Source organism: Notolepis coatsorum (genome assembly GCF_963971535.1).
Source record: "Notolepis coatsorum genome assembly, chromosome: 2".
Classification (NCBI taxonomy): Eukaryota; Metazoa; Chordata; class Actinopteri; order Aulopiformes; family Paralepididae; genus Notolepis; species Notolepis coatsorum.
The window spans coordinates 64,723,407-64,749,579 of record NC_140166.1 but is presented as its reverse complement, the minus strand read 5'-3'; the positions used below and the strand labels follow the sequence as shown (position 1 = coordinate 64,749,579).

Genomic DNA, 26,173 nt, shown 5'->3' with positions numbered 1-26,173 from the left:
TACCACTCAATTATCAGAGATTTTATCTCTGACCATACCGACACTGCCTTCTGTACTGTTGTTGAATGATGTTTCTCAGTTATCAACCTCTGTACAGGTAAAGAGACTCATTTTGGCGGGTTCTACAGCTGCCAAAAAGTTGATAGCGTCACGCTGGATTTAACCAGATAAAATGTGCCCGAAGGTATGGATTCTCAGATTTCTCACCTATCTCGATGTGATTTATCTAGAGATATCTACTGCGCGGGTTTTAGGTGTTAATGAAGCCAGCATCGCAGTCTGGGTGGCTGTGGTGGAAAGATAAAGGAACGCATATACATTTGTAGTTTCTGGTGCTGAATGAAGTAGTGATGTATAGCCCACGTTGGGGTCCTGAGGGGAGGGGGGGGGGGGGGGGGGGTAGAGCGAGCGAGGTGTCATGTATTGTATTTATAATTTGTATGTCTTTTAGTCTATTTTTCATTCTGATTTAATTACCGGACTGTCATTATTGTTATTATTATTTCTGTTATTGTCCTGTGAGTTATTGTTGATTATTACTGTTACTGTATTGTTTGTCTTGTTTCATGTAAAAAAGAGAAAATAAAACATTTGATCAAAAAAAATAACGAAACCTAACCTGACATCTAACATCTAACAATCGAACAAGGTGTTGACAGCTATAGGAGACACACACAGCAGACTGCACACTGAACATTCTGCATAGGGCTGTAACCAGACAGACAGATGGGGCAGATGGTGCATATAATAATAATAATAATAATAATAATAATAATAATAATAATAATAATAATAATAATAATAATAATAATAATAATAATAATAATAATAATAATAATAATAATAATAATAATAATAATAATAATAATAATAATAATAATAATAATAATAATAATAATAATAATAATAATAATAATAATAATAATAATAATAATAATAATAATAATAATAATAATAATAATAATAATAATAATAATAATAATAATAATAATAATAATAATAATAATAATAATAATAATAATAATAATAATAATAATAATAATAATAATGATACACTTTATTTGTATAGCACCTTTCATACAAGAATTGCAGCTCAAAGTGCTTCACAACTTTAAGCGCCTTGGAAGGCGCTATATAAATTAAAGCCATTATTATTATTACAGCAGCAGCAAAAAAAGACAGGCATACAGAATTGGCATCAAATAGATACAGTAGCAGCAAAAGAGACAAAGTCAAGCTAAGGCATAGAACATCAAATCACATCGTTTTTCATATTAGGATCTAACATCCCAATAGGCCTCTTTGTTTATGGTTTGATTCACTGATACACATCTGTAGCTTTTAGTGATTTATGATCACAGGGACTTTAACCCACAGGGACTTTAACCCACTAGTAATTTTTACCCGAAAATTACTCTCTATTATTGCATAACAAAAAAATCCCTATGTACTGTTTTGACACCAAGATAGGAGTCACTTCTCCACTAACTCGGACCTTCCTACAGGCGATATAGGCGGTCGCCTAGAGCGCCACCCAGAGGGGGGCACCAAAAAAAAAAAAAAAAAAAAAAATTGTTTTTCTCTGTGCAGTTTTGGCGCCTCCCCTCTATATCTGCAACCATTATTTTTACATAAAAAAAATTCTAACATAAGGGAAAATGAGCCAAAAATCTAAAACGGTCGGTCGGTCTGAGCCTCAGCTTTAGGTGTTCACAGTCAGAACATGCTAGAGCGCTGTGCATTGATGGGTATCGCGCAGTGGTGAATCTCGCCTAGGGCGCCAAATGTGCTAGGTCCGCCCCTGAGTAACAAACCACACCCCACCTCCACATTGGTGTTCTGTGACACACTCCTACGCAGAGCTGTCTCTACGCCTGTACGTCACAGCCTGCTAAACACCGTCTGCCCAAGAGAGCAGAATGTTCAAGTATCAAATCCGGACATCTGTGACCAAATTAGTTTGAAAGAAAAATGCGGCTATAACTTTTAATTGGGTGTGACGATCACATGATACAGACGATCACAAATAACTAATATTATCGGCCTACCGAATTGGCATTAAAATGTAATATCGGAAAATATCGCTATCGGTTTTCAAATTATTTAATTTTTATTTTCTTTACATTTATTTAACCTTTATTTACCCAGGCAAGCAAGTAAGAACAAATTCTTATTTTATTTATTGTGAAAAGTATGCATAATGTTGTGTTTTTGGGGGGGAAACCCTGCATATATCGGTATCGGTTGATATCGGTATCGGAAATCAAGAGTTGGACAATATCGGTATATCGGATATCGGTAAAAGAAAGCCAATATCGAACATCCCTACAAATAAGCAAAGAATAAGTTTGGCTGGACATTCAGGATTATGCAGTAATGTAGTTCATCAGAAAAGTAAACGGACTATTAATTATTTTCTGCGTATGGGAACCATACCTTTATGCCTGCGTTCATCGTCGTTTACATGGGCAGAGTAAACTTAATCATTTCACGTTTTTTCAACACATTTTGGTTCTTATTTATAAAAGAGACAAAAAAATATGGGGGGAACAATAATATTATTTATTATATATTATAATACGTTATATTATATTATATATTATGTTAAGGGGAAATAATACTAGTATTGGTAGCACAGTAGTCAAATATAATATAAAATGCATATATTCCAGCATGAAGTGTATCCCACAATCCAACGCTCCACACGGTCACTGAATCAAATGAAGAGTAGCCTATTTGACAACTTTATTTTTTTTATACTTTAGTTCACTTATTTAAAGTTAATTCATTTTCTGCTTAAATGCTACGGCATTTAAGTTGCAAAAAAATAAATAATACTGCAAATATTTTAATGAGATCTAAGGGTAGTTATATTAGATTATATTGTATTATGTGCTCTCTTCTCTTGCAGTACTAAAAGGGTTTACTGTACGTTAGTTGTATTTCAGGAATATTGTCACCAGAGGGCTTAAAGAGAAGACAACAAGGAGAAAGAATGTGCTCATTTGGAACCGAATCCAGGTTTGCTCTGAGCCTATAGCTACATCTAGTGGTTGGTAAAATTATGACAGTTCTGCAATTGATTGATTGATTGATTGATTGATTGATTGATTGATTGATTGATTGATTGATTGATTGATTGATTGATTGGTTGATTGGTTGATTGGTTGATTGGTTGATTGATTCATTGACAACTTTATTAATAGATTGCAATCAACCATAAACAAGGTGGCCTATTGGGATGTTAGATCCTAAAAACTGTGATTTTATATGTCTGCACTTTATGTGCTAATTTTATGTATTTTTTTCTGTTGTGAAGCACTTTTCTGTATGAACTCTTATTAATCTTAAACTGGTACTTAATGCAAATAAAACAAAATATTGATTATAATCATTTTATATCCATTGTAAATATCTAGCATTGAAAGAGTCACTGAGTATATAGTTAGTATACACAATCTTGCCAGCAAACTGTGTAATTTTTTTCTTCTTTCTTTTACTGAAACAGAACCAGCTTGATTAGTAGGAAAAGGTTTGAAGCAGTTTTCCTATCAGTGTTGGATTATGGAGATACTGTAATTTATAGAAATACCGCTCCTTCCACTCTAGACACCATCTGTCATTCTGCCCTCAGATTGATTATTAGTGATAGATATGGTACTCACCGTTGCATCCTGTATGATAAAGTGGGTCGGTCCTCTCTGGCAGAGAAGCAAAATAAATACACACTGGTATCTATTCATCTTTAAGGGTGTTGCTGGTAAGTTACCGCCGTGCATCATAATGATGCTGAACTGGAACTATGGACCCTGTCTGACACGTGCAGATGACTGGCTTATGCCACCGAACATGGTTTGAACTATGAACTTGAAAGGAGAGCCCTTTTGTTTTGATGGTCCATCTTCTTCAAGTTTTTTTTATTATTTGTCATATACAGAAATACAGAATACTTTGCATGAAATGTTTCTTTCTGTTTTGCTCCCGAGAGTGCAGCTAGATAATAACAAGATAGTATAAATAAGTATAATAACAAGTATAAAATAGAAAGTCAAGAAGTCAAGTAAAAACAAGTGTAAACAACAAAATTGTTCAGTATATCTCTATATATTCTTGGAATGATCTTCAACATACACTGAACATTAATTCTCTACTAACTTGTGGAGCTACTCTGTGTTCTACTCTGTGCTCTGCTCTGTGTTCTGCTCTGTGTTCTACTCTGTGTTCTACTCTGTGTTCTGCTCTGTGCTCTACTCTGTGTTCTCCTCTGTGTTCTGCTCTGTGCTCTACTCTGTGCTCTGCTCTCATTAACAAAAGTTGTTCATTATTATTTTGTATTGTTATAAAAGCATAATGGTAACAGTTGGTTACAATTAATTATGATATTAGTTACTAGTATTTTAGTGATAAAAAATGTGGCTTATAACAGACAATAGCACTTGCATACAGCTATGATGGATGATGGTGTATTTCAGAATCTCTAGATTCTATCTAGATCATATAGAAAATTTTCCAGGGACATTTAATTTCATATTTTCTTTTGTTCCTATTCAGAATCATTTTTGATTAAAACGTTTCACACTACAACAAACAAACAAACAAACACGACAACACAACAAGAAAACAAGTAGTCCAACAAGCGAAGGGTCATACACAGGTACAGGCACTCCTACGGTCCGGGGAAAAGGCCAGGAGAATGGTCAGGTGGGCGGAGGAGGTAATACACGGTATATCCAAAGCATGACATCACAGGGTGAAGAGCCAGGTATCGGACTGCGGGAAAGGGGGACAACTGCAGGGTTAGACACGGTTAACGAACAACGGAATAATAACTCACGAGCGCCACAATTTACTACGACTGACTGGGAAACACAACGTTTATCACAAAGTAGAGAGAGAGAGAGAGAGAGAGAGAGAGAGAGAGAGAGAGAGAGAGAGAGAGAGAGAGAGAGAGAGAGAGAGAGAGAGAGAGAGAGAGAGAGAGTGAGAGAGAGAGAGAGAGAGAGAGAGAGAGAGAGAGAGGAGAGAGAGAGAGAGAGAGAGAGAGAGAACTATGCACTCAACACAGCAGCACACAAGTTTCAACACTTTGATGAACATTGTTACTCAGCTGAAAGAATTAGTACCCTTCCTGCTGACCTGTTGTACAGAACTTGTAAGTCGCTTTCGATAAAAGCGTTCAGCTAAATGACTAAATGTAAATGTAATGTAAATGGATGGCCACTGGGACACTGACCGTGATGTAATGATGTTGATAACAAGATGCAAATGGTATATGATTGGATTTGCCTGTGATTGAGGTTGTTGATGGCGGTCAAAGCCAAACTTCCAAATTGTACTCCACTGAGAAGCAGTTAACAATATGAATTGAAAATGGGGGACCCTGATGTAAACAAGACAAACGTCTTTCTCTGGTCTGCATCCCCTTAACAATTGTGTGTATTGAGCCGTACTGTATTGTACCCATTCTGCAATCTGTTAAATAAAGTTTTCATTCATTCATTCATTCATTCACCCGTTCACCGCTGCACTACCAAAACGGTTAACCCTTTCACTGCGACAACACACAGAAGGTTAACCCTTTCACTGCCACACGACAGCCATCGGTTGTGTGATATAGTAAAGGGTTAACCTGTCGTGTGGCAGTGAAAGGGTTAAGATGTGCTGCCAGACTTGTTACATCGACACTGATTATTGTTTAATATTTTGGATCCTTTGAATGCAGTTAATATTATGGATTATTTTAATGACACAAATGATCAGTGTATTTTGGATATCAGTGACATATCATGAGTAGCTGCGCTATTTTTTATTCTGCCTATTTTTATCCACTTTCTGTCAAATTCATGTGTCAGCTCTATGCTAATTTTATACCTTACCTTACCTTTATGCCACTTAGACTCATTACATCAACACTGTGATTATTGTATTGTAAATTAGGGCTATTTTATTGATTTATTGTACTGTAAATTAGAGCAGCTTTTATCGCGCATGCAGCTTTTATTCTATCTATTTTCTGCTCATTTAAGTCTGCACTTCATGCATTGCCTTTGTTGTTTATATGCTAATTTTGTGGTTATCTTATTCTTATGCTATTAGCTGTGAAGCACTTTGGGCTGCAGTATGGAAGGTGCTATATAAATAAAGTTGTATTATTATTATTATTATTATTATTATTATTATTATTATTATTATTATTATTATTATTATTATTATTATTATTATTAGAGATATGTTAACCCTTTTACTGCCGCACTACCAAAACGGTTCAAGTTTCAAGTTTCTTTAACCCTCTCACTGCGACAACACACAGAAGGTTAACCCTGGTTCACTGCCACACAACAGCTAACTGCTCCCGATGAGCAGCTTGGCACCTTGCGTGGTCGCCTCCGCCGTCGGTGTGTGAACGTGTGAGTGAATGGGTAAAATGTGAGGAACAAGTTGTAAAGCGCGTTGGATAAAAATGTACCATTTTAGTTCCTATAGTGTGTTCCCCCGTCTTGCTCGACACGGTGGTCCACAAGGGTGGTGTCTGTGGACACCTTGTGTGGTCATCATAGCAGCCGTACGTTCCCCTCTAAAAACTCTAAAGCAGAGCTTTGATATTTTTTAGACCTTTTATAATTTCCAGTCATGAGTCACAATGGGTCATTAGCATATACGTGGTGTTTTCTAATGGGTCATTAGCATATACGTGGTGTTTTCTAATGGGTCATTAGCATATACGTGGTGTTTTCTAATGGGTCATTAGCATATACGTGGTGTTTTCTAATGGGTCATTAGCATATATGTGGTGTTTTCTAATGGGTAATTAGCATATATGTGGTGTTTTCTAATGGGTTATTAGCATATACGTGGTGTTTTCTAATGGGTCATTAGCATATACGTGGTGTTTTCTAATGGGTCATTAGCATGTACGTGGTGTTTTCGAATGGTTCATTAGCATATACGTGGTGTTTTCTAATGGGTCATTAGCATATACGTGGTGTTTTCTAATGGGTCATTAGCATATACGTGGTGTTTTCTAATGGGTCATTAGCATATACGTGGTGTTTTCTAATGGGTCATTAGCATATACGTGGTGTTTTCTAATGGGTAATTAGCATATATGTGGTGTTTTCTAATGGGTTATTAGCATATACGTGGTGTTTTCTAATGGGTCATTAGCATATACGTGGTGTTTTCTAATGGGTCATTAGCATATACGTGGTGTTTTCTAATGGGTCATTAGCATATACGTGGTGTTTTCTAATGGATCATTAGCATATAAGTGGTATTTTCTAATGGGTCATTAGCATATAAGTGGACGGATACATGTTAGAAAGCTGATTGGAATAGATATATGTTAGAAAGATGATAGGAATAGATATATGTTAGAAAGCTGATAGGAATAGATATATGTTAGAAAGATGATAGGTGTAACTGAGGGGTACAATTCCCTGACTGTATTGTTAGATATGATACTTACTACCACTACCTCTTGTACTTTAGACTCTGGCCACCCAGTACTAGGCATAAATAATTATGGTAAACACTCCCACGTAGATGAAACGATCCAACACAAATGTACCAAGTCGAAAGTCTGCGTTTAATAATAATTAATACATAGCAAAAGGTATGTAGAGCAATCACTTAATTACATTTATGATTTGAAATAGGATGCACTTTTATGGCAAATGAGTATTCGTTGGTATATCAATAGAGAACGTCCAATCTCTGGTGGCGCAGGCGGTAAATATACAACCTGGAATAGTTAAGGAATAATAGCAATGATACTTTAATGATTATAGAACTGGATACACTAGGGGGGAATTCCGGTCGCTTGTAAGACAACTGGAGAAGGGGGGGGGGGGGGTAGAGTCTGGCTGTATCCGTCTGGCCGAGGGTATCCTGGGAGAACCCACGGTTGTGCGGCTCGGTGCCTCAGCGATCCTCGATCCACAGATGAAAGCAGTTGGACTCTCTGTGGGCCGGCTTCCTCCGGTCCACGATGGAGAGACGTGAAGCGACCTCGTCTGTTACTCTATTGGAGGGTAAGAAACTGGACTAAAAAAAAGGAAGTCCTACTTTAGTAGCGCAGTATATATACGCACTATGAACAAATAGTACCGTTAGTGGTGCGGTAGCCAGATTCCTACGCGGAACTAGGACTTGTTCGTACATGTTGAGCGGTACGTTTGAACTGGGTCTGGGGGGTATGGCAGCCTGGCACCAAGGTCTCGACCAATAGTAGAATGGAGACTATTATGGGATGTTCAGTAGGCTAGAATGGATATTCAATGCATATTGTACAAGGAATATACAAGGGATATCAGGGAATATTAGAGAATATACAAATACAATTAAATATATATATATAATAAATATATATATTCGGTTTAATCTGGCCCTTCACAACAGCCACCCCCTGATTGGTCCCAGACCTAATCAGTTAAGCAGAGACAGATTAATCGCGTTGTCTATTTACACATAGGGGTTTGCTGTAGGGGTCAGTCAACTTCACAAAGTCATAGGGTTATAGGGTCATGGTCATCATCGATTGTGTCTGGGAGTCGGGGCAGTTCTATGAGCCTCGCCACGGGACGGGTGTAAGTGCGACCCTGGACAAGCACTTCAGCTGCTCGGACCTTGCCGTCGGCACCGGTGATCACTTTGCTTACGCGGCCGGCCGGCCACATAGCTCTGGGCAGTGATTGATCAATAATCATGACGACTGTTCCTTCTGTCAAACTGTCTCTCTCCTTTACCCACTTCTGGCGGGTCTGTAGAGACGGTAGGTAGTGCAGTAGGAATGTCCTTTGTTGTGCACTCTCTATGGTAGTGCAATCATCTATGTTGGGGTCTGCGGAGATAACAGTGCTCAATCCACAGAACACAGGCTTCTTATTCTCAGCCTCCTCCTGACTGGCTTCCCTCGGGATAGGCGTGGGCCACTCTCCTTCCGGGAGCTTTAGGAATGCTGGGCCGTCACTGTAGACATTGCGACGGGTGAGGTCATCTAGGGGCATTCCCCGGGTGATGACGTCAGCTGGGTTCTGTTTTGTATCAACGTAGCGCCACTCTGTTTCTCCGGTTAACTCTTCGGTTAAGTCTTGAATCTCGGTGACTCTGACTCCCACGAAGACTTTGTACTTGCATGAGTCCGATTTGATCCAGGCGAGTACTGTCGTGGAATCTGACCACAGGATTGTTCTAGACACCGGTATGGTGAGCTCACGTTGGATGAGCGTGGCTAGGTGCGCTCCGGCTAGGGCTGCGCAGAGCTCTAGACGTGGGATAGATTGTTGCTTGCGTGGGGCTATTCTCGAGCGGGCGAGGACAAATGCTGTGTAGATCTCTCCCCCCTCTTCTTGGGCCCGCAAGTAGGCTACTGATCCGTATACGACCTCTGAGGCGTCACTGAAGACGTGTAAGTCCATTTTACATGTCTCTGGCCTCACCGTGGGTGGGAAGTAGCTTCGGCGCATATTAACGCCTGGGAGTGAGTGGAGCTCCATCTCCCACTCTCTCCAGGTGGATGCAAGGTGTGCGGGAATGGGGTCGTCCCAGCCCTGGTCCTTGTCCCACAATGCTCGTACAATCATTTTTGCCCTGGTGGTGTACGGTAGAATACATCCTAGCGGGTCATATTGTCGGGCGAGTGTTGTGTACACACTCCGTCTGGTGGTCGGCGCCGCCGCCGGCCTTCCCTGCTCCGTAGTCAGGGGCTTGTGTCTGTAGTGAAGCGAATCTGTTTTGAATCGCCACACCAATCCCAGGGTCATCTCCTGGGCTTCTCCCGGGATTGTAGCCATCCAGGTCTCGCTGCTGGCTGCCTTGTCCTCGGAGGAGAGGCTGCGCAGTACTTGCGGATCGCTGCTGGCCCACTGCCTGAGATCAAAGCCGCCTTTGATCAATGAGGCGCGGAGTTTAATCAGGAGAGCCTCGGCTTCTTCCTGGGTTGAAAGGCTTTGTAGACAGTTGTCTACGTAGAAGCTGTTCTTTACGCTGTGTCGGACCTCTTCGTCCGCTGCTGGGTCCTCTGCTACATGTTTCTGTAGTGCAAATGTAGCACAGCAGGGGCTGCACGTCGTTCCGAAGGGGAGGACTTCCCATTGGTAGATGGCTGGGTGCTCATCTCCTGGCTTCTCTCTCCATAGGAACCGTAACAGGGGCTTGTCCTCCTCTACTAATCTCACCTGCAGGAACATTCCTTTAATGTCCCCGCTGATGGCCACCTTTTCCTGGCGGAAGCGGAGTAGAACGCCGAGTAGGGAGGGGCCGAGTGTGGGACCGGGCAGTAACTCTTTATTCAGATTTTGGGATCCGATCTGGTAGCTGCAGTTAAATACTATGCAGTCTTTACCGTTGTGATGGACCTTGTGGTGAGGCACGTACCACGATTCAGTGGTCTGGTCAGCCTCTTTAATGTCCATCTTTGTGACGTGTCCCGCTGTGATGAGCTTCTCAATCTCAGCGCGGTATACACTCTCTTGGGCGGGGTTCTTGGCTAAGCGCCGCTCCGTGTTCAGCAGGTACCGTTCTGTGGCGTCTGTCTTGGCGTGGAAAGTAGGCATTCCTTCTCGCCGCAGGAGTGGCGTGGCGTATCTCAACACGCCGTTGACCGGGACTCTCTTGGTCCCTGTCTCGAGGAGGTGAATGGCGTAAATGTCATCTTTAGAGCGAATGTCTTTCTTTCCGTTCTTAAAGGGCATTTGTTCCAAGGTCCATAACCGCTCTACGTGTTGCAGGAGTGCGGTTTCTCCCTCTGTGACTCGGGAGTGGAGACATCTAGTGGCTGTACTTCGGTTGAGAGATTTGGCGAGCGGGCCTTGGAGAGTCCATCCCAAACGGGTCTCGACTGCTGCAGGACAGCCTCGGGGTCCGGTATGAACCCGGTCTATCGGGACAATGAGGTCTGCATGGTCGGAGCCTATCAACAGGGTCGGCATAGCATTGTCTATGAGCGGGATCGGTAACTTGCGCAGATGTGCATATTTCTCCATCAGCTTGGCGACGGGGTATGTGTACCGCGACAGTCCTATTTCTTGGCTGGTGAAAGCGTCTGTAATCTGGTACCGTCGCTCAGGCTGGCCGCTTGCTGCGATAGAGAATGAGACATTCTCGCCCTTTATCGTCTTCAAATCTCGTCTTATTGTCCGAATTGTCATTTGGGTTTCGCTTCCCCGCAGCCCTAGCTGGGCCGCAGCGGAGGCGAGCAGAAGGGTCTTCTCTGACCCGTCATCGAGGACGGCGTAAGTGTCCAGGACTTTATTCTGGTAGCTTAGTGTCACACGCACTACTTTTAGGAGTACTCGGGCTCCACTGCTGCTGGCGGGATCGATGTACATGACGCTCGCTTTGCTGCTGGATGGTGCGGGTGAAGGGCGCCGTCTGTTACTGTCGTGAAGTATGTCCAGATGGGCTCCATCGCACTTGGTGCACCTTTTCTTTAAGCGGCATTCGGCTGCCATGTGTGAGCGCGCACAGCGAAAACAGCGCTTGTTGGACTTTATCCATTGACTTGCTTCCTCCGCGTTCAGCTTGGGGAAGGAGTCACATTGCGCTAGCCAGTGTTCTTTCTCACAGTAGGGGCACACTATCTTCCACTTCTCCGTTCTGGAGGGGGTACTGTGGCTCCTGCTGCTCGGTACTGACTCCGATTGGTGCATCACAGTCACCGATCTTCTTCCATCATTTAGTCGTCTGGTTCCTTCTCTGGAGCCAGGGGTGCTCCGTCCGAATGTATCTAGCCGTAGGCTGCTGACTTCTCTCGCCAGGAAGTCGGCTAGATCGAGGAGGTTCGGTTCGGGGCCATTCGGGTCTCGGTGGTCTCTCTGCCGCCTAAAACGCTCCTGTCGAGCGGGCGGCAGCTTCTCCAAGATCCTTTCCACATTTGTGTTGGCGTAAAGTTCATGCCTCCCCTTCTCTCTCTGCGCTCCCAACATCCCTACCAGGGACTGCACTCTGATGGACAGGTCGTCCAGTGCTCGATTGTCTATTGCTGGGGGTAAGCGGTCGATGTGTCGGATCTCCTGGATCACGTAATCCCATATGCGCCCATACCTCTGGTCCAATGCTACCAGCGCTGCTGTGTATGGGGTGGTGGAAGTCGCGTAGGCGAGCGCTATATTATGTGCGCGGGGTACCTTTAAGTGCTTCAGTAGGATGGCGTATTTATGGCGTTCATCCAATACATCCACCAACATGGTCTCCAGACACATGCGGAGTTCTGTATACTGGGCCCGGTTCTCTTGGGTGAAGTCGGGTACCATAGGCGTGCCAATGTATGACGCTGACTGTGGATACATCGGCGAGCGTTGGGGGAGAGGCCTCCTAGGCGAGTCTCCTCCCGCTCCTTGGTATGGGCTGGTACCGGCAGTGTACCATGGCCCGCTTGTCCAGGTGCTGTTCCTCGGTGCGGGTCGTGCGTCGTGCTCACCCGGGTATAGAGTCGGGGGTCTGTAGCGCAGCTCCGCGGGAGTATAGCCTGGGCTGTACCGGACCTCCTGGTCCGGTAGAGTACTGTGCTGTCGTCGGGCGTGGTTCTCCTCCTCTTCCTCTTCGTCTTCAGTTAGGTCATCCAGTGCTTGTAGTCTCTGGTTTAGCCTCTCCACAGGATATGCTGCTCCTTCCCGGTTGCTAGGTCTCGCTTGGACCGGTGGGGGGAGGTGGTCTGTGGGGGGTATAGACCTCGTCTGTTGGTCAAGTTCAGGGTTGTTTACTCGGCTAGGGGATGCCGCCCTGGAGGTGTGTCTAGACGAGTTCCTGGAGCCTCTGGCGGAGGGAGAGGGTGTTGTCCGTCTGATCAGCTGTTCTATTAGTTGCGCTTGCTGTCTGTCGCGCTCTGCGTCCCGTAGAGCACCAGCAGCTGCTCGCTGGCTGTCTGCTCGGTCTCGGGCCACATTCTCTTCCCTCTGAATGCGTCTTATTTCTAGACGTATATGCTCTTCTTCGCTCCGCTGCTGGATCTGCAGTCGGTCGCGTTCAGCAGCGGCGTTCAGGCTGATGAGGAAGGCCTGCTGTAGGGTCCTCTCTGCCTCGCTGGGAGAAGGCGGTTGTATAGGGGAGCCTTCCCTCGGGGTACTCCTTGCGGAGCCTTGGAGCTCTATCTCCACGGTGCTCTCCCCGTCTTCTTCCGTGCCGAGTTCTCTCTCGGTAGCGTTGTATTCCTCCCGGGACTCATCGGGGACTACTTCTTCAGTACTGGCGGGGTGTGAAGTCATGTCTGGTTCCCACTGGTCCCCACCGTGAACTTGGTCAGTTACATTAGAACCCGTAGGGGCCTCTATGGTCGGGGTAGTCTGGGCGTTGGGGTTAGACATACTTTTACTTTCTAGTTTTACCGCGTTTACTGTTAGTAGAAGACTAGGTTGTTGACTGACAGCGTAAGCCTCTAAGTACTGAGGGAGCCGTCGGTCGCGCTGCGGGCGTTGGTTAGGAGGATCGTTTCGTGGAGTGTTCATCATAGGCCATTTCAATATTAATAACACTATATTAATATTACACTAATTACCCTCCGGCTTGAAGGACCAATTACCATCCGGCTCGAAGGACCAATTGTAACTGAGGGGTACAATTCCCTGACTGTATTGTTAGATATGATACTTACTACCACTACCTCTTGTACTTTAGACTCTGGCCACCCAGTACTAGGCATAAATAATTATGGTAAACACTCCCACGTAGATGAAACGATCCAACACAAATGTACCAAGTCGAAAGTCTGCGTTTAATAATAATTAATACATAGCAAAAGGTATGTAGAGCAATCACTTAATTACATTTATGATTTGAAATAGGATGCACTTTTATGGCAAATGAGTATTCGTTGGTATATCAATAGAGAACGTCCAATCTCTGGTGGCGCAGGCGGTAAATATACAACCTGGAATAGTTAAGGAATAATAGCAATGATACTTTAATGATTATAGAACTGGATACACTAGGGGGGAATTCCGGTCGCTTGTAAGACAACTGGAGAAGGGGGGGGGGGGGGGTAGAGTCTGGCTGTATCCGTCTGGCCGAGGGTATCCTGGGAGAACCCACGGTTGTGCGGCTCGGTGCCTCAGCGATCCTCGATCCACAGATGAAAGCAGTTGGACTCTCTGTGGGCCGGCTTCCTCCGGTCCACGATGGAGAGACGTGAAGCGACCTTGTCGTGTAGAGCGTCTCCTCACCTGTCGTCCTCTCCGGGGGGGGGTTTTCCAACACACGGCAGTGTTGGTCTTTATCCATAGAATAATCACTGTATACAAAGCATAATCCGTGCCTGGGAAGGCGGGCTGTCGTCGGTAGAATAATCCGGTATGCAGGTCCACTCGCTCGTCGGCTCTGGGGCTCCTCGGGTGCAGCCTCACATGGGGTCGGCCACCCTGGATAAGCAGCCAGTTCTCTGCCCGAAACGATGGGGTACTGACTACGATAGTATTCTCACCGCACGAAGCACTACATATGAATAGACTATTATTAGCTTAATAGACTACGTCCAACTCGACGATATAGTGCCAAATATGACTATTCAAATATTAATATACACGATGTCTCAATACCGATGGTAGGCCGAACTTGGCCTTACTCCCACACGTGGCGTCGCGGGGAGGCTTTACGTCTGTCACTCTATTGGAGGGTAAGAAACTGGACTAAAAAAAAGGAAGTCCTACTTTAGTAGCGCAGTATATATACGCACTATGAACAAATAGTACCGTTAGTGGTGCGGTAGCCAGATTCCTACGCGGAACTAGGACTTGTTCGTACATGTTGAGCGGTACGTTTGAACTGGGTCTGGGGGGTATGGCAGCCTGGCACCAAGGTCTCGACCAATAGTAGAATGGAGACTATTATGGGATGTTCAGTAGGCTAGAATGGATATTCAATGCATATTGTACAAGGAATATACAAGGGATATCAGGGAATATTAGAGAATATACAAATACAATTAAATATATATATATAATAAATATATATATTCGGTTTAATCTGGCCCTTCACAACAATAGGAATAGATATATGTTAGAAAGCTGATAGGAATAGATATATGTTATTAAGATGATAGGAATATATATATATATGATAGAAAGCTGATAGGAATAGATATGTGATAGAAAGCTGATAGGAATAGATTTGGGGAAGGGTTTGTTGGTAAGCTTTCCTACAGTGGAGAACATCTATTGTCTCAGTGGATCAGTAGGCTTGAAACAAGTCACTTTTATTTAGTTAGTTTGCAATACAACTCTTCGTGTATCATATTGTTTCTCCCATCGCCATGGCATTCATGAAAAATAAAGCAGTCATAATGTCATTATGTATATCTGCTTCCTTCACAGAAGACTTTAACTGTGTGTGTGCGCATGAGCATGATCCTTGTACCTGTTTATTGCTGCAGTATACAGGAGGAGCTGAAATCTACAGCCACTCACTGATAAACTCTGATTACACACACACACACACACACACACACACACACACACACACACACACACACACACACACACACACACACACACACACACACACACACACACACACACACACACACACACACACACACACACACACACACACACACAAACACACACACACACATCACTGTCTTGCTTACACGCAACCATCTACTTGCCCATAGGGAGGTGTAGCGGTTACGTCATTGGCGTTTTTCGTGCTCCACCCTCTGTCCAACGCAATGTTTTTCCCCATTGCCCATTTCTAAATCGTCTCGTTTTAAAACAAATAAAGCATGAACATTGGCACGGTGTACCTTTCTGTGCGTATTCATTAGGGATGTCCGATATTATCGGCCTACCAATATTATCGGCCGATATCGGCACAAAAATGTGATATCGGAAAATATCGGTATCGGTTTAAAAAAGAAATTTTTATTTAATTTTTTTTTACATTTCTAGAACCTTTATTTACCCAGGCAAGCAAGTAAGAACAAATTCAGATTTAATTTATTGTCAAAAGTATGCATAATGTTGTGTTAATTCCACAACAAGAGATATGTAATGTTAATTACCTGAAATGATTCCGTTTTTTGGGGGGGGAAACCCTGCATATATCGGTATCGGTTGATATCGGTTGATATCGGTATCGGAAATTAAGAGTTGGACAATATCGGTATATCGATATCGGTAAAAAAGCCAATATCGAGCATCCCTATAGTATTCATGCACAATCTATAGCTCAACATGAAAATATTCACAATTAATCATAAATTATTTTTTATTTCAACCAAAAATGCTTAAACAATAATGTTAGTGATAGAAGGGAACTCATTTTGTGCAAAAATGGAAAGCTTTTCAATTTCCAATGCGGCAGAATTGTTACAATAGCCGATAATCCATTTTCCCAATGATGAATCTATATACGGGTGGAACGACCAGTGACGTCAGACTACACCTCCCTATACCTGACGCACACACAGACACAGACACAGACACGCACACACACACACACACACACACACACACACACACACACACACACACACACACACACACACACACACACACACACACACACACACACACACACACACACACACACACACACACACACACACACACACACTTGTGTGGACTATAATGATCTGCACAGGTCTTTCCAACAGATCAGTGAGGAAGGAAGGACAGGTGGACGGAGCCTCAAACCAGTGTTGGATGTAGTTTACTTTCCAACTCATCTACAGCTCGTTCCAGTTCCATTTGATGCCACGTCTGTAACTGTTATAAGTATGAAGAAAATCCACCTCAACTCTGGTTGAATTGGGAGCTAATTGAAAACCAACCGCGATTTCAAGACCTTATACCGGGGCAGTGAGTGTGGACTGTCCGAGACTGACAGAGACTTTAATTAAAGACTACTAGATAGCCTCCACCAGCCATTAGGCTACAGGGGAGTATCACAGACTACAAACATGGAGGAGCTGAAATACAGAGGAAAGAAGAGAGAGGGGAGACACAGGTAACCGCTGAGTGAAACACATTTATTCAAGATTAGACACTTCTGCTGTATGGGAGAGCTCTCTCTCTCTCTCTCGTTCGCTCTCGCTCTCTCTCTCTCTCTCGTTCGCTCTCGCTCTCTCTCTCTCTCTCTCTCTCTCTCTCTGTCTCTCTCTATCTCTCTCTCTCTCTCTCTCTCTCTCTCTCTCTCTCTCTATGTTCTCTCTTTCTACCAAATGCACTGTACCAATCACACAGAATTGAGATGTGTATAATGCTCATGCTCAAATCCTATTTCTTAAGTGGGTATATTTTAGAATATATAAAGGTCATATACAATAAATACCCTGCACCTAAAACACGAGTATTGCTTAGATACCGACCAGTGAAGTGATGTTGTTCTTGGGTCTGATTTACAGTACAAGGAAACTGTTAATTTCCCCTCTGCTGCTGGGTCTTATCTCAACCAAGTGATTGCTGTGTGTGTGTGTGTGTGTGTGTGTGTGTGTGTGTGTGTGTGTGTGTGTGTGTGTGTGTGTGTGTGTGTGTGTGTGTGTGTGTGTGTGTGTGTGTGTGTGTGTGTGTGTGTGTGTGTGTGTGTGTGTGTGTGTGTGTGTGTGTGTGTGTGTGTGTGTGTGTGTGTGTGTGTGTGTGTGTGTGTGTGTGTGTGTGTGTGTGTGTGTGTGTGTGTGTGTGTGTGTGTGTGTGTGTATATACGTGTGTATATATGTGTGTATATATGTGTGTGTAGTTGTGCATGTTGTCCATTATCCAGAATATGTTGTTATAGGTGACATTAATGTTGGCTAAAGGTCAACTCGTCCATGTAAGGTTTGTCTAAAGATTTCACTGTGAAATGAAATGTTACAACAATCAGCAACAAACCATTCTGTAGTCGCTGTCAGCTGCTGCCTTCCCTGCATAACATACCAGTCTATTGGCTACTTGGTACTTATTCATTGTAGGCTACTTTTACTATTTCTCTTAATAGTGCTCGTTCGTTGTAGGCTACGTTTATTATTTCTCTTAATAGTGCTCATTCGTTGTAGGCTACTTTTATTTGAAGCTCCTTATTCTCTGGCTACTTACTGATCACTTTGGATTGTACCCATGACCTCATTTTACCGCAGCACTGATACGGACCCCAGGAACAGAGCATATGCCATAAAATGTGGTAATGTAATGTCAACACAACCCATTCCACAGTGGGCTGACATGGATGTGACCTGTATGGACTCAAGCATGTCAGGACATTTGAGTTTATACAGCCTAGTCAATCTCTGCTAATGCCCCACATATCATACATGTAAATATATGACACAAACACGTGGGCTGCACGCTGCAGTCATAAAGAAATGCATGAAAAAATTGTTAGAGAAAAGTAATCACAATCACGTTGAATGGTGATCCATTTTGTGAATAAAAGTGTTCTCTGATGTAACAAATATCTTTGCTGGTAGAGGGCTCTTTCAGACAAACTGTTAGCATCACTGCTACCAAGCAGAATTAGCCAGCATAGCGTAGCTCAACCTGTGTAACAATATATCTAATACTTGTTGCTCCGCAATGGAAGGACCATTCATCACTCCACCGTTTATACAACTTGGTTTAATCCAAAAGTCCGTTTGGAAACGTTATATAATGAAATAATAAGACATCGAGGGGACGTCTGGTCACTTATTGTTCTCCCTGTCTGCATGGCAGAGTGACCTGGGACGTAAACAAACCTGCCCACAGTGGCTGGAAAGCTATGTAAATGGTAAATGCCAAAATGGTAAATGGTATTTATATAGAGCTTTTATCTAAAGCACTTTATAATTTGTTCCTCACATTTGACCCATTCACTCACACATGCATTGCACACACCAATGGCAGAGGCAACCATGCAAGGTGCCGTCCTGCTCATCGGGAGCAGTTAGGGGTTTTAACTTAAAGGGGAACTATCTTATAAATGGCCTTTTTGAGTGTTTAGCATTGTTTCCTAGCTATGTGAACTTATATTAATATGATCTATGTCTCAGAATTCTCATATTGGCGCATTCTTCCAATTCTCCTCTCACAATATTCACCCTCACTGAACTGAGTCATTTGAAAATGTGATGATTTGTGATGTCAGAAAGACACCGCTGCATGATAATGGAGAGGTGCAGGATGAGCTGCACACAGTGGCTGGACCTGGACCTGGAGCCCAGGCTCAAAACAGCTTAAGATCTTGAGGTAGAAAAATGCTGTTTTTGAGGACTTGATTAGAAATACAAAACAATGAATAAAAAGAATATATATATTACAGAGGTGTTCCATAGACTCACAGGAATTGTGTAAAAGTGCCCAAATAGTGAAAGAAATAGTAAAATAGTTCCCCTTTAAGTGTCTTGCTCAATGCCACTTGGACACACTGCCCAGGAGGAGAGGGAATCAACCCAGGAACCTCTGGATTACCAGACGACTGCTCTACCTCACTAATCACTGTCGCCCCTATGGGAGGCATTTGGGGTCAAAAAGGGTAATGCCTGGGTAGCGTAGAGGTAAAAGCACTCGTGTTAAAAAAGGTGTTCAAATGAATACAAAAAAAAATATATATATACATATATTACCTATGACTGCTGTATTGACTCAGTCTATAAGGACACTTTGTTTACACAGCCAAGTCAATCTTCTGACAGTTTACATATTGTTTATATTACAGTATATGGTGTTGAAATACAGAAGGAAGATAAGTTATGTTTGACCTCTCGCGACACACAAACACACACCCATACACACACACACAGACACACACATACTGTACACACACAGACACACAAACAAGGACATGTTGTTCATCGGCTCCACCCTGATTGGCTGATTGAGGGTGGTATTACTGGATGGTTACCATCGTGATGTCCAAGTCCAAGTTTGCAGTAAGACATTGTGTGTCAGTTATGGTCCATTCTCACACCCTGATAATAACTGTGTGTGTGTGTGTGTGTGTGTGTGTGTGTGTGTGTGTGTGTGTGTGTGTGTGTGTGTGTGTGTGTGTGTGTGTGTGTGTGTGTGTGTGTGTGCGTGCGTGCGTGCGTGCGTGCGTGCGTGCGTGCGTGCGTGCGTGCGTGCGTGCGTGCGTGCGTGCGTGCGTGCGTGCGTGCGTGCGTGCGTGTAACTTTGGCTGCCATTGTCAATTTGGGCACGAATGTAACAGAATAACCCACAATGTCCAAGTGCACTGATAATATTTGTGTCCTTTAGACATTGTATTTGTTTTTTATTTATGTGGACATAAATAAATATTCTAAATGTGTGTGTGTGTGTGTGTGCGTGTGTGTGTGTGTGTGTGTGTGTGTGTGTGTGTGTGTGTGTGTGTGTGTGTGTGTGTGTGTGTGTGTGTGTGTGTGTGTGTGTGTGTGTGTGTGTGTGTGTGTGTGTGTGTGTGTGTGTGTGTGTGTGTGTGTGTGTGTGTGTGTGTGTGTGTGTGTGTGTGTGTGTGTGTGTGTGTGTGTGTGTGTGTGTGTGTGTGTGTGTGTGTGTGTGTGTGTGTGTGTGTGTGTGTGTGTGTGTGTGTGTGTGTGTGTGCGTGCCAGGGACACATGGGACCCGTTCCAGCTGAACCCCATCGGAGCAGAGAAGGAGGAGAAGAGACGATGCTTCCAGTTCGCCCAATCTGTGGTGGCTGCTATAGTGGGACTGGCTGTCCTCGCCAGTGCTGTGGTAGCTAAGGTACTGCTACTGCTACTACTGCTACTACTGCTACTGCTACTACTGCTACTACTACTACTACTTTTTTTTTATTACATTGGATGCCATTTTGTCACAGGAAAGATTAGCCTCTAGGATGGAACCCAGGTAGGTAATATCTTCTTTCCTTGTGACAATATTGTCACCCACTGTAACCGAGAAGCCGTCGGTCTTGCTGAGTTTGTTATTTGAACCGAAGAGAATGGACTCTGTTTTGCCCATGTGTAATGATAGTTTGTTATCAGCGAGCCATATGCAGATTCTGCCTAGTTCCGAGCTGAGGGTTTTTTCAACCTGTAACTTGTTCTTGTCAGAGACCAGCAGGGCTGAGTCGTCCGCAAACAGGAACAAGTTGCAGTCACAAGCTGACGACATGTCATTTGACATAAATTAGGAACAGTAGCGGTCCTAGTATGCTTCCTTGTGGAACACCACAGCTCACTGGGAGGGGGGGCGATAGCCAGGGTAACGTTTACCTCCACCATCTGTTCCCTCCCCTCAAGGTAGGATTGCATCCAGCTCACTGATAGACTATCAAAACCAATTGCTTTTAGCTTGTCAATCAGAATGGAGTGATTGACAGTGTCGAAGGCCTTTTGTAGGTCCAGCATGACCATGCCGCAGTATTTGCCCGCATCCCTCTTGTTTGATGTGGTCGTTCAAATAGAGAAGGCATGTGTCAGTGGAGTGGGATGTTCTGAAGCCAGATTCGAATTCGTAGATTAGATTTTTTTCCGCTAGGTACTTTTCGACCTGTTCGTAGACAATTTTTTCCATGACTTTCGAGATGGAGGTAAGAATAGAAACAGGGCGGTAGTTGCCTGGGTCTAATTTGCTGCCATTTTTGTGCAGAGGGGTCACCCTCGCAATTTTGAAGTCCTTGGGGACGTGTCCCTGTTTTATGGAGAGGTTTATTATGTGTGTGATGACTGGGGTGATGGCGGCTGCTGAGTCTGAGGAATTTGGAGGGGATGTTGTCATGGACAGTAGCCTTGTTAGGTTGGAGGGCGCTCAGTTTTTTGAGTACCTCATCTGTTGTTACCATTTCCAGCTTGAAGTCGTCTTTGTGGACCCCTAGGTTTTTGTAGTAAGCTACTATGTGTTCTACCCCATAATGCCCTGAGTGGGAGGGTAGTTTGTTTACCAGTGTTGTGGCTATGTTTGTGAAGAAAATGTTTAAGTAATTGGCTACATCCAGCTTGTCTGTGATGAGCGTGTTGTCCGTCTTTATGTTTATGTTTGAGAATCTGGTTTTAAGTTTTTTTACTGCAGCCTAGTTGATTATTGAGTAATTTCCAAAGTTCACATGGTTTGTTTTTGTTTTCCTCAGTTTTGTCATTGATGAAATTCTTTTTTGCAGTTTTGATCATGGAGTTTACGTCGTTTCTTAGTCTGTTTCTTTCCAGTTTGAGTTCAGTCATGTGGGCTTCATGTCTGTTAGATCTTCTAATTATGTTTATGAATATCTTCTCTGTGTACCAACTGATCTGCTAAATATATAGGTGATTACCAGGTAGTGATATTTTGGAACCACAAGAACTAACTAAATTATAGAGTAAACTACTAACAAGTCAGTCGCAGTAAACCAGCACCAGCTAACGGGTCTGACCCTTTAGCTCAGCTGGTTAGTGCGGCCGCCTGTGGATCCTATGGTCCCAGGTCACATTGGTTACATTGGTGACAGTTAGACCACTCATCAGTAAACTTGCAAGATGACATTCATCATGGTGTTTTGAGATTTATACTTTGGTATAATTTCGGAAGTCACTGAGTAACAATCATATGTCAACTGAATCAAACCATAAACAAGGTGACCTGTTGGGATGTGAAAAACTGTGATTTTATATGTCTGCACTTTATGTGCTCATTTTATGCCTGTCTTTTTTTCTGTTGTGAAGCACTTTGAGCTGCAATTTCTGTATGAAAGGTGCTATACAAATAAAGTGTATTATTATTATTATTCATTCTGCTTTCACCTCTACTGCAACAGCATCCTTTATGGCACATCCACCAAAATCCTAAAAAAAACTACAATACGTCCAAAAACGCCGCTGCTCGCATGCTCACCTCCACCTGCCACTCTGACCACATCACCCCCATCCTCCACCATCTCCACTGGCTCCCCATCATGTACAGGATTCAGTTCAAGATATTACTCATCACCTTCAAAGCCCTCAACAGCCTGGCCCCCTCCTACCTCTCTGACCTCCTTCCCCACAACACGCCTACCCGCTGCCTCAGGTCCGCAGACGCTAACCTCCTCCAACCCATCAGGACTAAGCTCCAGACCTGGGGGGGCGATAGGGCCTTCGCTGCAGCTGCCCCCACCCTCTGGAACGCCCTTCCCAACCATATCCGTCATGCAGACACTCTGTCATCGTTCAAACAAGCCCTCAAAACCCACCTTTTTACCCTTGCTTTTAACCTATGACCTTTTTGACCCCAACAACATGAACAATCCAACATTTATTTTTTCTCTACTAAAACTGTATTGTATTGTATTGTTTTGTTTTGTTAAAGCGTCTTTGAGCATTTGGAAAAGCGCTATATAAATCTGATGTATTATTATTATTATTATTATTATTATTATAACCACAAGCTGGTTCCATATACAGTTCTGGGTCAAAGCAAATCATTTCCCTTTTTTTTTTTTTTAACAAATGTTTTTAATTTTCCCTTTTTTTACATGAAACAAGACAAACAATACAATAACAGTAATAATCAACGATAAATCACAGGACAATAACAGAAATAATAATAACAATAATGACAGTCCAGTAATTAAATCAGAATGAAAGTAGATTAAAAGATTAAAAGACATAAAAATAATAAATACAATACATGGGCTCTTGCTCGCTCTCCCCTCCCCCCCCCCCCCCCCCCCCCCCCCTCAGGACCCCCACTTGGACTATACATCCACTACTTCATTCAGCATCAGAAAATTCCTAATTTATCTGCGTTCCTTTATCTTATCCACCACAGCTACCCAGACTGCTATACTGGCTTCGTTAACACCTCAAATTCGTGCAGTGGATATCGCTAGATAAATCACATCGAGATAGGTGAGAATCCATACCTTCCGGCACATTTTATCCGGTTGAATCCAGCGTGACGCTATCAACTTTTTGGCCGCCGTAAGACCCGCCAAAATGAGTCTCTTTACATGTACAGAGGTCGATGACTGAGAAACATCATTCAACAACAATACAGAATTAAGGCAGTGTCGGTATGGTCAGAGACAAAAATTCTGATAATTGAGTGGTGACATTTTCCCAGAAAGTCTTGACAGGAGGGCATTCCCAATAGAAAAGCAAATCATTTCCATAGTAGCCTAAACCACTCCTGGGCTGACCTGGGACCAGTGTTCTATAGCGTTGGCGTGCTGCTCGGTCTCGATAGATCTGCTCCCAGTGCTGTTCACGTGGTCTCTGAACTTTCCCGTCGTCGCCAAGGAAACTTGTCACTGGGTGTTAAACGCCAACATTTGGGAAATTAGCTTACCAGAGGCCAGCTGGAGAGAGAGAGAGACAAGAAGATAGAGACCAGTTTCCTCTCTGTGCGTTCAGTAGATAGCGTTCAGCTATCTGGTTGCATGTTAGCGTAGCTTAGCACAATGAATGGAAGCGGATAGTGCCAGTTAGCCTAGACAGTTGGACCGGTTGTCCAACTAACACCTCTCCCGAACGCAAGACACTTTCTGTTACCTCATTTTATATTTTACTTTGATGTTACTACTACTACTACTACTACCTATTGTTACCATTCTTCTATTCATTGATGTTTCTTAATTGTGCACTGTTGAGTCTGAGCTTGAAACACAAGAATTTCATCAATGAATCAAATCTAATTTATTTGTAAGGCCCGACAGCACATGTTAATGTCCCCAAAATATACCCAGATCCCCCCTCACTAATCTATGACCTAACCTGTTAAGGCAAGCCCTAGCCCTATTTTCAGAAAATCTGCCAAAAAATGTGAAAAAAAATGGAAGATTGCTCCACTTCTACAAGGTCCATTTGCATGTTCTTGCTCTTATTTCTGAATTTAAAGGGAAACATGTCCATGCATTTCTTCCAGATCCTGAGCCTAGTCAGAAAGTGCTCAGAGTGATCGGAACTGAGCAACCTGTTAAGTGCATTTTTCAGTGTGAAGCTGAGCCATTCCGCTTGCAATATTTGTTCAATCTACTTCTGAGTTGAAACTAACTGTTGTCATGTACAATCACTGTCCACTGTATTTAGAAACACAAACGGACAGACTTGATAGAGAAGCTAACGTTAGCTAACCATCTTGGATACCTTGCCATGTACAATGTTACAAACATCACAAAACAAACTGGTCAGACTACTGCTTGACCTTACTCCTAAAACCCACTTCACCCCTGCCCATTTTGACAACCTAGGATGGCTTAGAGTAGACGACAGAGTACAGCAACTTGCAATGGGCCTGGTCTACAAGATACACTACACCACTAAGGTACCCATGTACATGTCGAAATACTTCCCAAAGGTCAGTGAATTCTACGACCACAACACCAGAGTTCCACAAATCATGTTCAACCCAGATTCGGCACAAACAAGGGTCTAAACACGTTTCGCAATTATGCCACATCAATGAATTGAAAATGGGGGACCCTGATAAACAAGATGAAAGTCTTTTTCTGGTCTGCATCCCCTTAACAATTGTGTGTATTGAGCCATACTGTATTGTACCCATTCTGCAATCTGTTAATAAAGTTTTCAATCAATGAATCAATAACATTAGCTAACCATCTTGGCTACCTTGCCATGTATTGTACAATGCTAAGCTAACATTAGCTAACCATCTTGGTTACCTTGCCATGTACAATGCTAAGCCTAACATCAAATCAAGCTGACAAACTATAATGTGGTGGAAATGGTTGAATATGTCACAAGTCAGATTAATATTACAGTTTTGAAATGCAAATATGAACAATGTAGCATTAGTTTATGACCTGGAGTTAGATTGGAACCCATTTTTGGCACCACACTAGACCTGGTTTTCTAACAACTTAACTGAAATGATGACCACTTCCTTGTTTCAGGGCTCGTTGTTGGTGCTGTCCACTCTGTCCAGCCCCTCCTCCTTGCGGAGCCCGAAGGAGAAGCAGTTCTACATGTTGATGCTGGTCTTCTGTCTGGTCTTTCCAAACATTCTGGTCTTCATGAAGTCTCTCTGGAGGTGTGCCTTCAAGAGCTTTGTCCATCCCAACATGAAGACCATGGGCTCTGTAAGTACAAATACCTATAGTATACACAATGTTGTTATCATGTATAATACACATGTATGGCTCCAGCAAGGTAAATCAGTGATTGGTTCTTAATAATGTAATTTGGGAATGGGATCTAATGTGCAAATAGTAACCACCTAAAAAGTATAAGAACACATGGCCTTTGGCATAGCTCTGTAACTGTAGAAACAGGCCCTATCCCAATTATCTTCATTGGCCCGTCCTACCCCTCGTTTTGGAGTGCAGTCGTCTGGGTAGTGGCACTTAAAAACTAAGCTACAAGGGGTAGGGGTTG

General features: G+C 43.1%; 1 protein-coding gene across 1 annotated transcript in view; it reads left to right on the top strand.

The window, feature by feature from the left end:
- Positions 1–16,891: 16,891 nt before the first annotated feature.
- The window catches only part of chs1 (chitin synthase 1), a gene marked incomplete at both ends in the record, with an annotated part of 46,510 nt that continues 37,228 nt past the window's right edge, over positions 16,892–26,173 (top strand). Inside the window, 3 exons of the mRNA XM_084308199.1 lie at positions 16,892–16,938; positions 20,474–20,609; positions 25,693–25,878. Of these exons, the coding sequence (XP_084164325.1) occupies positions 16,892–16,938; positions 20,474–20,609; positions 25,693–25,878 (369 nt within the window). The remainder of the gene's footprint in view (positions 16,939–20,473; positions 20,610–25,692; positions 25,879–26,173) is intronic.